The following is a 12,084-nucleotide window of genomic DNA, read 5'->3' as shown; positions in this document are numbered from 1 at the left end:
CTTCGGGAGTGGACGGCTTGCTTCTGCGCAATTGCGGGCGCCAACAAGACCCCGCAGACACTGTCCGCCGCGGTGCGCTTCCCTCCCCGCCCGCTGCCACTGCCGCTCTCTCGGGTCCCTGGCCGTGGGTGGCAGCCTCGCTCTTTGCTCTTGGAGCGAACACTGGAAAATCTCGGCTGCGGTTGCATTCTCGTGTTTTAATGAGCAAAGCCTTGCCGTTTGATGCCTGTGTTCCTAATTCTCTCTCTGTTGTTGTTGGTCTGTCTAGGTGGATACCCTTCGCCATGTTATCAGCCAGACAGGAGGATTCAGTGACGGGCTCGCAGCGAGTCAGATGTATAGTCCACAGGGCATCAGTGTAAGAAAAATAGGCCTCCTTTTTTCTGCCCCCCCCCCCCACTCCTCTGTGTGCTCTCGCTCCCAATTATTTCAAAGCCACGGGGCTCAGAATGCCACTTAGTGGGACTTGTCTTAGCTTTACGGTCACCTAGTTTATTGCTTCCGCATCGGTCACGCCGACGGCGGAATTCCGGCTGCAGAAAAGTGGCGACTGGGCAGGCCGGTGCAGGCAGCTGGCGTCTCGGCCTGTCAGGCACGATCAGTGTCCGGGCGGCACCTGCGGCCGCTCGCACTCTGCTGAGAGGAGCTGCGGAACAGGTGACGCCCCGCGCACTGGCGGAGGGACGTGGCCGCAGACCGGGGTTGCCGAGGCAGCCGGCGAGGGGGGATCCCGCCGCGGCGGGGTGTGCCGCCCAGCGCCCGGGCCGCCTCTCCCGGTCCGGCCGGCGTCAAACACCAGCAGGGGGTGATCAGCAGGGCGCTAATGGTGGCGACGATGATGACACCCCAAAAGTGGAAGATGGGAAAACGAGGGGGGTGGAGAGGAACATCTTCTGCTTGTTCTGGGTTTGGCTGGCGGCTCCTGACTAGCATGAAAATTCATAGCGACAAGCTGTGGCGTACAGAGTGAAATCGATCAGACAGACACAAGGAGAACCGAGTGTGGATTTGGGACAGCAATCCAACTTCATTTCTCAGATCAATCATCCGCCGTCTCAGCGGCGGTGACAGCAAGCTGGGGCGAGAGGGCAGCTTGCTGGGGAAGGGGGTGCCGTGTGCCACGCCGGGGACTCCTCTGTGCCCCTTCTAGAGGCCAGAGGTGCTGCGGCACCCAAGTTTGTCTGGAAATACCGGAGGGAGGAAGCGCCGTTCCCGTGCTTCGGCTTTTTGCGCAGTCGCCTCGGGCACGCGGAGAGCCAGCGGGGGGTGGGGGGCATGCTTGGCCCCCTCCCACCTCCTCCGCAGAGCCCTCGGGATCGCCACGGCCTCGCTGCACTCATGGCGGTGCCACGGAGACGCCGCCCTCGCTCGGCGGGGGCGGTTGGTTGGGCCACCCCGGGCCCTCCTGGCCTCCCCGTGAGCTCGCGTCAGTTTGCAGCACAAGCACCAGGCACAAGACGCGCAGCGAGGGAAGCCCTTCGGACGGCTCACCAGGACCGCCTCCCTCCCCGCCCTCCGAAATCGCCAGCCGCAGGAGCCAGTTGTCCGGGTGCCCGGGCTGGGTCGGGGCTGCCGACCGCTTTGCAGGCTAGGCAAGAGCAGCGCTTCACACGTTGCAAGCCACAGACCGTTCTTGCAGAAAGAGATCTCTGAGCATGCACAGAGTGGTTCGTTGAACTCAGTCTAGTATTTGCTGATAGGATGCTCCCTATGAGCTTGCTTGGCCCCATCCCTTCGGGAGGGGCCCTTTGGAAACGAGCGCCCCACCACTCTGCAGGCCGATCCTCTCTGCGGATGTCACGCCGTGAGGGGGAGAGCTGCCCCTGCCTCGTCTGTCTCTGTCCCAAGCCCCCTCCCCACCGCTGCTCGTCTTGGCTGTTCTTGGAGGCTGCCGGAACTCCAGCGATGCCTGGACTTGAGACTGGCTCCTCTGCTTCACTCCTCTCCACATCTGGAGCTGGCCTGAGTTGTTCCTCCTCCTCACTCCCAGCACCTGGAGGAGGCAGGGAAGGGGACGGCGCTCTCCAGCGCGCGGCGCTTTTTCCGTATCAGGATGTCATGCCTCGCCTGTCGCTAACCTCTCAGCTCATCCTGGACCTCGGCACTCACAGCCAGAGGCTGGTTCCGGATGCAAGCCGGACCAGAAGGAAAGAGCCGCAAGTGCCAGGCTAGGAGGAGGAAAGCGGGAGAAAGGAGGAAGATCCGTCGGATGGGAAGCTCAGGCCGCACGTCCGCCACGCTGTGCTTCGGCGAGACGGTGCCATTGGCACGGAGCGGAGTGGCCCCGTCACGCCCCCGCGGGCCCTTTGACGGCCCCCTTCTGGTCTCGCCTCGTTATGGGGAGGGGTTTCGGGGTGCGGCCCATATTCCAACGGAGTCCCGAAATGCCGGAGTTGGCACATCAGAGAGGATGGTTTTGAGTTGTCCATTCGCTGTCGCGTTCGCTGAGCGTAAGCAGAAGACTTTTTTGAAAGGGGAGCATCAAGCGACCGTGGCCCTTCTTCCACCCCACGAAGGGGCTGGTCTCCCGCTCTTCCGCCTCGCTCTGCCACATGCTTTGCCACACGGGACCTCCCCTGGATAGCAGGGCGCAAAAGCCGTAGCTCCTTCCACGCCTGCCCTACCCGGGGAAATGCCCTCCACGGGCTCCTCGGCCGGGTACGCTCCTCCTCCCGAGCAGGGTGCGCGCAACCGGCAGCCACGGCTCTGCCTCCCATCGCCCGGAAGGCGGAGAAGCCCCCCAGGAGGGCGGGTGGGAGGAGCTGCCGCCGGCGTGGGCTGCAGCTGCGGTGCGTGCTATCCGAGCGGCTTCCCTGGAATCCCGCGCAGCTGGCCCGCGTGCCCCCATCGAGCCGGCATCGCCGGGCAAGGACGGTGGAGCGCTCTGAAGCAAACACAGCTGAACATGTGCAGACAGTGCTGTCTGATTGCATAAGCCCGTGGCAGAAACTGGGCCTGAAAATGCCGCGTGAAGGAGCCTTTCGCTCCACATTAATCTCGGCACTGGCTGAATTCATTTCATTCATTTCATTTCCATCCCGGCTCTTTAATACCGAGGAGCAGATGAATCGGGGGCTGATCGTGATCAGACATGATCCTTCGCTGCAAATTAGCCCTGCCCCCCTCGCCCGGCCAGGAGAGGCGCAGCTCGGTGCAGCCGCTCATCTGTCTGAGAACAGCACATGTCGGGGCTGGCCCGGCACCGGGGCCCCTTGGCTCCGGGAGAGGCGAGGAGAGCCGGGGCGGGCTGGACGCTGCCGCGTTGTGCCAGGGCAGAGCCTGACCTCGCTGGGTGGCCGTTAAGGAGATCCTGCAAGACGGGGACTGGGCCTCATCACGGCCGCTTCACGGGCGAGCCAGGCTGCCCACGTGTTCTGGAGAGGCGACGGGTCGGGGCTGCGGAGGGTGGATCTGGGACATGGCAGAGCGAGCCAGCATCTCTGGAGAAGCAGGGCCGCGCCGCACGAGGAGCGCAAAGAGTTGCCCCAGGAGGCTGCGGCACCTCTGCTCCCTGCACCTCCCGAGGGAGACCGAAGGGCACCTGACATGGCTCGGACGCCTGGCAGCTTGTCCCGGTCACAGGCTTCTGCCTTTAGTCCTCTCGGCTGTGCCGGGCCGTCCGAGGGACTGAGCGGCAGAGAGGCCTGCCTTGCGGTGGCTGGCAGCTGGCAGGGACCTTGCCGGCAGGGAATGCCGGCAGCCTCTGTCCGCAGGAGCTGCAGAGGCTGGGTTCAACTCGAAAGCAAAGCAAGGGTGAGTTGTGCAGCACCTCAGAGGCAAACAGGTGGATTCTGGCGTGGTCCTCCGTTGGTGCCTGTAGCGCAATGGCCGCTTCAGGATTTTCTGGGGTGTTGCAGGAAAGGGGAGGTGAGGGATGATGGTCAGCGGCCTTCAGGGCCAGGGGCTCTTTATCTGAGCCTAACGGTGCCCTGAATTCGCCGGGTCGTGTGAAGGGGCTTCCAGTACTCGTGCTGGCTTCCTGGAGGAGCCCTGCAGCCTTCCGCCTCGTGGCAGAGGCAGCCTCCCGGGGCTGCTTTGGACCCTGTGCTCCGCGCGGGCCCAGGACAAGCGCCCTCCCAGGATGCCCTTCCCCATCCAGGTCTCATTCCATCACATTTCTGGCCAGGCGCGCTTCTCCCGCCCCTGCAGGAGTCGGCTCAGAGCCCTCCTCAGACGCTTCTTCACGCCGTGTCCAGCTGCTCTCGCCAGCCCTTGTGAGGTGCAGCCCAGCAGGAGGCCATCTCCCGGAAGGTGCAGCCCCAGTCCCAGAACCCAAATCTCTCATGTTGGCACTGTCTTTGTAACGAGGTCGTCTTCTTCCACTGTCTGTACCTTTTCCAAGGACTGGAAAGATTGAAGAGAAAAGTGTCTGGGCCCCAAAGTTCTTGACTCCCCCCCACCCCAGCACTTCAAACCCCAACAACAGGCGAAGACTTATGCACAACAGTGAAGGGAGGAGCTCCAGTGGAGCCCAGGAGCGGTGTTCCAAAAAGTGTTGATTGGCTGATGCCCGGCATACGGGAAGCAAACAGCACAAACCGGAACTCTTAATGCAGGAGCGGGAGACGCGCGTGCCTGGAATCCAGCAGTTGACGGATATCACCTCTTCAAGAAGAGCAGAATGGGAAGCAGAGTCATGCGATAAGTTAAAGGTGCAGGTCTCTGCACAGGAACACAGGAGGATGGGCTTGGTGGCCCCATCAAGAGCGTCTGGACTGATTTAAATGGAGCCAGGAATAAAGGACACGGTGGCTGGAGTCTGCCACTGCCCACCATCCCCACCCCGCCCCCAGTCAAGGAGAAGGCAAGGGCCAGGCTTTGGAAAAGCAAACTGCCAGTGCTTCGGAAGGCAGAATGTCATAGTTTTGGGGACGTTGGTTTCCCCAGTACCTGTTGGGAGACAAATCCTGCCGAAAACCGCCCCCCAAGAGATTCCTGACTTGTTCCTGACAGCTTCCTCTTGCAGAAGGTGGAGGAGGGAAGTAGGGGCACAGCTGTCCTTGACTCTGCAGACTGGGAGGCCCTACTGGGGAAAGTGGCCGTTCTCCCCACTCTGGGGGAAAGTGGGCATGCCGTCCTTGAATCCTTGGCTCTAAAGGAAGCAAAAGCCAAGTGCTTCCAGTGCTTGTCGCCAAACATGTACCCCAGATTTGAGGAGAGGCAGTTTTAATGAACTCAGAAGCTACTGACATAACATCCCATGATATCCTGATTAGCAAACTAGCTAAAAGTAGGGCAAGAAATGCGCGGACACCGCGGTGGGAGTGGGGGGGCGCGGGGGGTGTCCTGGTCCGGGGCTGGGATCTGCCGGGAGGCCCGATGGAGCCGAGCCCTGGCAGAACTCCGGCTGGGAGCCCACAGCCCCGGCAGGCGTTGGGCAGCCATTCACTGCGCTTCTAATTCTGCGTTGGGCAGTGTCTGTTTTTTCTGTGCCTGCAACGTATGGCGGGCCCCTCATAATGTTTAATGCTTCAGTTTAAATTCAAAAGCAGCATCCTCCAGCGCGCACGTCCGCGGCGTGCCAAAATGGGTGGATTGTGGCACATGTTGGTGCTTCTGCGGACATGAAACCGCCTCGAGTGAGGGGCCTGCTGGAGGCCGCAGCCCCTGCCTCCCGTTCCGTGCTTCAAAGTCACCTTGTGCTAAGCGGAGAGGGAGGCGCGGGGAAGAAAACGGAGCTCCCGCTGGTCGGTTGTGCCCCGAACCAGCCCTCCCGTTGCCCGTACTCTGCTAGCGTGAGGTGGAATCCAGCGGCCTTTGAGGCCCAGAGATTTCCTGGCCCAGGGAGCAGGTTTCCACGCAGGACCCGGCAGGATTGGGCTTGCTCAGAACCAGCAGCTCACCTGCCCAGAATCGGGAGAAAACGGCCGCGTGGAGGTGGCCCAGATCGCCGAAGCGTCCCTTCAAAAATTTGCAGCAGTGCAGAGGGGACATTAAATAGCAAGAATTTCTGTGTTGGGTGAGGATCATCTCCATCGCGCCCATTTAATTGGGCGCCTGCAATCAAGCCCCTTCTAAAAATAAGCCGCGCGCACAATAGGCACTGCTCCCCCCCTTCCTCCTTCACGTTTTCTGTTCCCTGTAATGACCCTACAAACACTAAATGTCATTTGAGTGCATTAAGCAGCAAACTCTCCAGTGACAGAGCAATTATGGCTCTGAAATAGATTTGGTGTGTCACTAAAGATAAGGGTTTTGAAAGTTTCTGTTGTGATTATAGCTTGTAACTCCCACAAATAGCAGGCTTCCAAATAAGAGGCTGCCAGCAGGACCATTGTGGCGTTCCCTCAGTGATGGCACGTAAATTGCTACTAATGTCCCGCGCGCACTTGAGTGCGCCAGTCTCCAGGCGGCAGAGCTGGCTCGGTGTCTCTTGTCATGCGGCTTCTTGTTGCCGGGCTGCTAATCTGCGGTAATTGTGGCCTCTCGCCGTGGTCCAAGCGCTGGAGCGCAGGGGCTGGCTGCATTGGCTGTGAATTCGCACGCGAGCAGGGAGCCGTGGGCGCAGAGGCCGACCGAGTGCTGGCGTCCGCGCGGGGCTGTGGCAAGGCCTACCGTGCGCATGTGTGATCTCCGAGGAGCTCTGCACGGGGTGTGGGTGTGGATGGGGACCCAGTCGGCTCAGATCTTGGAGCAACAAGCTAAGCCAAGCTCGTAATTCAAATGTGCCAGGAGCACCGGATGCCACTCCTTGGCCAGTGGAGGAGGAGGAAGGGGGAATGTTCCCACAAGGGGGAATGTCCGTAGCACCAGCGGAAGGAGCGGCTGCAGCGTGTTGCCGCTCGTTCCTGGTTGCCCTGGCCAGGCCGCCGAGGCTCCCGCCATCTTTACGGCCCTTGCTGCCCACGCAGAGTGGCCGCCTGCCTCCACGGAGAGTCCCTGAGCGCACGTGGGCCATGCGTGCCACCCAGGACCGCTGCCTCCTTGCGCTCAGTGCAGCTGGAAGGTGGGCTTCTCTCTCCATGGCCTATGCAGATCACGGGGGCCGGTTTAGAGGGAGCCACCCGAGATTCTCGCGCAGCAGTAGAGTCTGTATTCCCCAGCACCCCAGGGCACGTGTCCCCGATCGGTTCCTGCCTGTTCTGCCTGTTCTTTTTCGCAGCCCCTTCGGGGATTGCTCCCGCTTGCAGTACAGTGACCGAGGCGGTTCCCCACAGCTGGGCTGCCGCCGCCACTGCTTCTGCCTGGCTTCTCTGTCCTCTTGCTCTTCCGTCCTGCCCCTGCCTTGAATTGCATTTGTCCCGTCTGTGTCCACCGTCTCCGCTCGCCTCTGGGTGTGTGTCTGCACAGTCCCCAGTCTGGACGTGTGTCTTTGGTGGCAGGCAGTTGTCTCCTCCTGACAGGCTTTCCCTGCGCCTTTCCTCCCCGGGAGAAGGGCACACAGTGGAGGCCGTCCTCATTGCCAGGCTTCTACCAAGTGGCAAGACGTAATCACTCTGACAGGCTGGTGGAAGGAGGCCCTCGCGGGGCTGGAACTGTCGCCAGAAGAGCCCGCCCTGGTGCAGGTGTCAAAGGAAATGCACTCGTGCACACATGCCGCTTGGGCACCGGCGACTCTTTCCTGCTTCCCTCACCTCTTGGGAGTTTTGGAGACAGTGTCCTTCTCTGTTCAAACCTCAGGTTAAGGCTGCAACACCCACACTCAGCACTTACCTGAGGCTGCAGTTGCCCTTCTCTGCATTGACCATCGTCTCCAATTTAGCAGACCTTCCGCAAGTGCTCCCTGCACTGGCCTCACCTTGAACTCTGCTAGTGGAACTGGCTCTAGGAACTGTGCAGGGTCCCGGACTGCCGGCGACGACATCAGGAGGTGAGATGAGGGCGGCACTGGCAGCCCCAGGGCCACCCCGCAGGCAAAGATCAGACGTGGCCACGGTCTCCCTGTCACCAGGATCATTGACTGGAGAGGATCTCCACAGTCCAAGCTCTTGGGTTGCTGCTCCTCCGGTTGGAGGGCAAACATCCCGTTTGTATGTATATACTCCACCTGTCCCTTCAGATGCAGAGAGGTGCTGGAACGGGCACCTCTTCCTGCAGCACAGCTACTGTTGGAACAAGCTGCATTCTGGGTATGGAGGGCACAAGATGGATGAAGGCTACCAAGACGATAGTTGCAAACCAAGTCATCTGGCTGCCTTTCTACCAGTCCGGGCATGAATAATGTTGGACTCATGGAGCTTTCTGTAACAGAGGATGGAGTTTAATTTAATGGAACCTTCACCCTGTTGATGCCGTCAGAGTCACTGCCTTTTCACCAGTATCAGGATGGAATTAGAGGCCCTCCGAGTGAAGGGTGCCATCAGACACCTTGTGGCACATAAGCCTCACCAGGGTTCCTCCTCAGGATAGTTCATCTTTCCAAAGAAAAATGGAAGGCTTCAACCAGTCATGGAACTCAGGGATGGGAACACTTTTATCTCCTGAGTGGTTCAAGGTGGACATACTGGCATCCGTTCTCCTGCCTGCGTCGACAACCAGCAGGTGTCACGTTCTGCAGGGCTTCGGTCTGTTGAGAAACCCACTTGAAGCCCAGACAGAGAATTCATTTAGTCAAGGGGGTCTTCCGGTCCGTGACGGACCAAGCAAATGTTCCTGTCTCTTTTTGGCATGCTCTGCAAGAGAGTGCTCTGGTCGGAAGGCTATCAGCGTGGTGCACATTTGGTGGGGCTTCCGCTGCCCCCGCCTTCATGCGCCCCAGGATGGGCTGGCATGGCAGATGGGTGCGTTTAGCCTGGGTGTGGCACCCTCGTTTCTGCAGCCTTCCCCATCTCAGATCCAGGCAGAAACTAAATGTAGGAAAGGGGGAAAATAATTGTGTGTGTGAATATCAACACCACTGTGTAACTTCAGATGTATTGCTTACTCGTTAGCTTCAACAAAGGCAGACCAAATCCATTTGGGAGTAGTATCCGCTACTGGCAGTCTTAGTTCTTCAGCCCAGTGCCCCACAGGAGGTTCATCTTCCCAGTGCTGCAGTATCTGTAGCTGTCAAAAGGGTGCAGACCGTCCACAAAGCTTCCAGGAACCAGGCAGGCAGTTGTATGTCCAAATATATTAAAGGACATTCCAAGTTTATCCATATTATAGCTTCCACCCATAAAGAAGCGACTGCTGGACCTTGCGAAAATGTGTGATTAAGAGAAGCACGAGCAGCACGACTTCCCCCGCTGTTAGTCACCTGAGACAACCCCTTATTAACGAGACATTGTGGCATCCAGTAACGTGAGACAAAAGCTTTCGTTGAATAAGATGAAACTTGAGGTCCATTGAAGTGTCAAATGCAGATGCCAAAGCAACAATTTACTGCGTAGACTGAATAGGACATGCTAATTCCCTGTTCCATTCCTCCGCTAAACCCAGCCCATGTGAGTCAGATACAGATTGTGAGTCAGTACAACTGATCCAGACTCAGCAAGCCTTTCCAGCAGCTGAGGAGACTGCAACTGCTGTGAATCCTTCCCAAGGATGTCCCCTGTCTGGGCGAGGAGTGCCCTGCGGGACCCCGGAGGTGCCAGGGCTGCCAACCAAGGCGCAGTCCTCAGGCACATCCATTCCTTGGAGCCGCAGGGCTGTGCGAGCTTCTGAGGGGAACCTGGGAGGCCAGTCGATTCAAGTGCTCTCAGGCATCTCCACCATGGTTCACCGGCTGGACAAACCATGAAATCTCTCCCTCTGCACTTGAGGCGCGCTAACCCTTGGTACCTTAGACAGATGCATCTTCCCTTGGATTGGAATTGCCAGCATTCCAATTGCTAGGTTGAAGCAGCCCACGGCCGGCCGGCTGTGTCTTCTCTCAGGGAGAAGCAGGCGAGGCGGCCGTCGCAATCGATCTCGTTTCCAGAGGGGCTTGTTTTCTCAGGTGGCCACTGCTCTTGCCCGCCCTTTCTTTGCCTGTACCAGGGAATGCCGTTTTCTCTTTGCCTGTTTTTCCTATTCATAGCAAACGTGCCAGCAAAGAAAAGAGCAGGTGCAGCCCGGGCTCCTCAGACTCTTCGGGTTCATGGGCACATTTGCTCCAAGGTAGAGACCACCATGAAGTGGTGTTTGCTGGTTCCGTTCATGTGTCCAGGCACCACGGGCTGCATCTTACTCGGCAAAAGAACTGCTGTCCACCAGACATGGCCGCATCTCCTTAACAGAGGATTCTCTGAATCAGCGGATTGCTGGCTAAGCGATACAGCCAGTGCTTCTTTTTAACCTATATTTGGGCAATGCCCAGTAGCTGATTCTTTCAAAGGGGCATTTTTTGAACCCGAACAGCCTTTAATGTACATGTGCAAGTCATTTACTTTCTTCGTGGAATCCTGAATGGATTCCCTGTGCCTTTTTTTGAAAGTCAGAAACCTGATACCGCAGCACTGGGGGGGCCCTGGCCCCCTGCCGAGTATTGTCGCCATGGGTGCCTGCGGGCTTGGTGGTGGGGCCCCCGGCGCGATCCGATCCTGCTGAGACAAGCCGTGGGCACGCTGCTCTTTGCATCCTCCCATGGGAAGCACCACTGGCGTCTCGGTGGTGGACTGAACAGCAAGGTGATCCAGAGGATGTGGAGCCCGAACCTCAGGATGGGAGGACTGGCAGCAGCAGCCTCCCCGGCCACATCAGTCTCCGCCAGCATGAAATGTGCTGCCGCAGCCACAAACGGGCACCCTTCTGCTCCTCCGGGACCACTTACAACCTTGACCTTGTTCAGTGCCAGGGGCTCCAATTTTAACGGTTTAGCTTGTCTCTTCAAAGGTTTTATATGTTCCCCCTTGAGAGTATATCTCCGCTTGTCACGCTGTGCCGAGCGGTTTCCCGTCTTTCCACGCCCACTGGCTCTGCACTTCTGTTCAGGCGGGTGGGCAGCTCCTCCGATTCAGCCCCCAGTGCCGGTCTGGGCTTTGTCCACTGCTGTGCAGGACTTGACTGAGAAACCGTTGGGCCACTGGGGAGGCCAGGGGGCTGCCTACTGCCTTGGGGGCTGTCCGAGCAGCTCTCTGGATTGGGAAGCCGCGTGCAGCTTGTGTGGATCTGCCTTGCCGGACCGCCGTCACAGTGCGGCCGAGGGCACACTCCCGCCCGGGGCAATGTCTCCGTTGGACCAGCAGCGGAACCTTGTCCTTGCACTGTGCTTTCCCTCTCCTTCTCTTCCGGCTGAGTCTGCTCTTCGTGCCTTAGATGTTCAAAGGCTGCCGGCTCTCTATAAATCAAGGAGCGTGCGGTTAGCGTGCTACCTTTGCCGACTCTTTTGGAATGTGGACCTGCTCACAGGACCGGCATGTGCCTCTGAGCACATCACAGTGCAGAAGTAATGGGGAGGTCCTGGCCCCCTGCTAGTCCCAGCAAGCTGTGCATAAGCATGGATTCTCTGGGAAATTTTGGATAATCTCCTCTTTCAGAAGGAGGGGGAAGGAACGGGGAGTGGCTGTGCTTCTCCCGTTCCCCCGATAGGAAAGAGTTCACTGAGGAGCATGTGATGCTAGGACTCATGATCTCGAGGAAAACAGAGAAGCAGCGTGAGCCAGAAGGGGCCTCCCGGGCCATCTAGTCTGACCCCCACTCCAGCCGGCTCCGCTCACGACACGCCCCCCATGTGCATTTCCAGCCTGTCCTTGAACGCCCTCTCCGATGGGGCCTCCACCACTTCCCTTGAAAGCCCATTCCATATCCAGGGGTCCTAACCATCAGGACACCCCCTCGCGTACCTGCGTGTCACCAACAGAGCTGAAGTCGAGGGCAGTCAAACACATGCCTTGGATTTCAGGAGAGTTCGTGTTAATGAACTCGGAGATGCTGGGGAGGACTTGATGGCAAGAGGGGCTCAGGAATGCTTTCAGACGGGGCGCGCCTAGCACTGCCGATGAGCGGTGTCCAGCCCTTCCTGCTTTATTCGACTCCCATGGGAGGAGAACAGATGAAAGGAGGCTTGTGTCTCCGTGGGGGTGGACAGCCGCAGAGTAAAGCAAAGCAAAGCGGATTTCCATAGGCAAGGGAGTGGCCACACAAAGGCCTCCGCCTGGAGCTTCCCAAGACAGATGGACATGCTTGAAGGGCGCCAGATACGTAGAGGGGAAGCGAAATCCCACGCGATTTGGCAGCTAAGCT

General features: G+C 58.9%; 1 protein-coding gene across 2 annotated transcripts in view; it reads left to right on the top strand.

Annotated features, from left to right (window-relative positions):
• PBX1 (PBX homeobox 1) overlaps positions 1–12,084 on the top strand; it is a 165,084-nt gene that overhangs the window by 150,954 nt on the left and 2,046 nt on the right. For both annotated transcript variants that reach the window (XM_044439358.1, XM_044439359.1), the window contains one exon: positions 269–358. In XM_044439358.1, the coding sequence (XP_044295293.1) occupies positions 269–358 (90 nt within the window). The remainder of the gene's footprint in view (positions 1–268; positions 359–12,084) is intronic.

Source organism: Varanus komodoensis, unplaced genomic scaffold (assembly GCF_004798865.1).
Source record: "Varanus komodoensis strain SLA01 unplaced genomic scaffold, ASM479886v1 scaffold34_3, whole genome shotgun sequence".
In the NCBI taxonomy this organism is placed as follows: Eukaryota; Metazoa; Chordata; class Lepidosauria; order Squamata; family Varanidae; genus Varanus; species Varanus komodoensis.
This window is presented reverse-complemented; position numbering and strand designations above follow the sequence as displayed.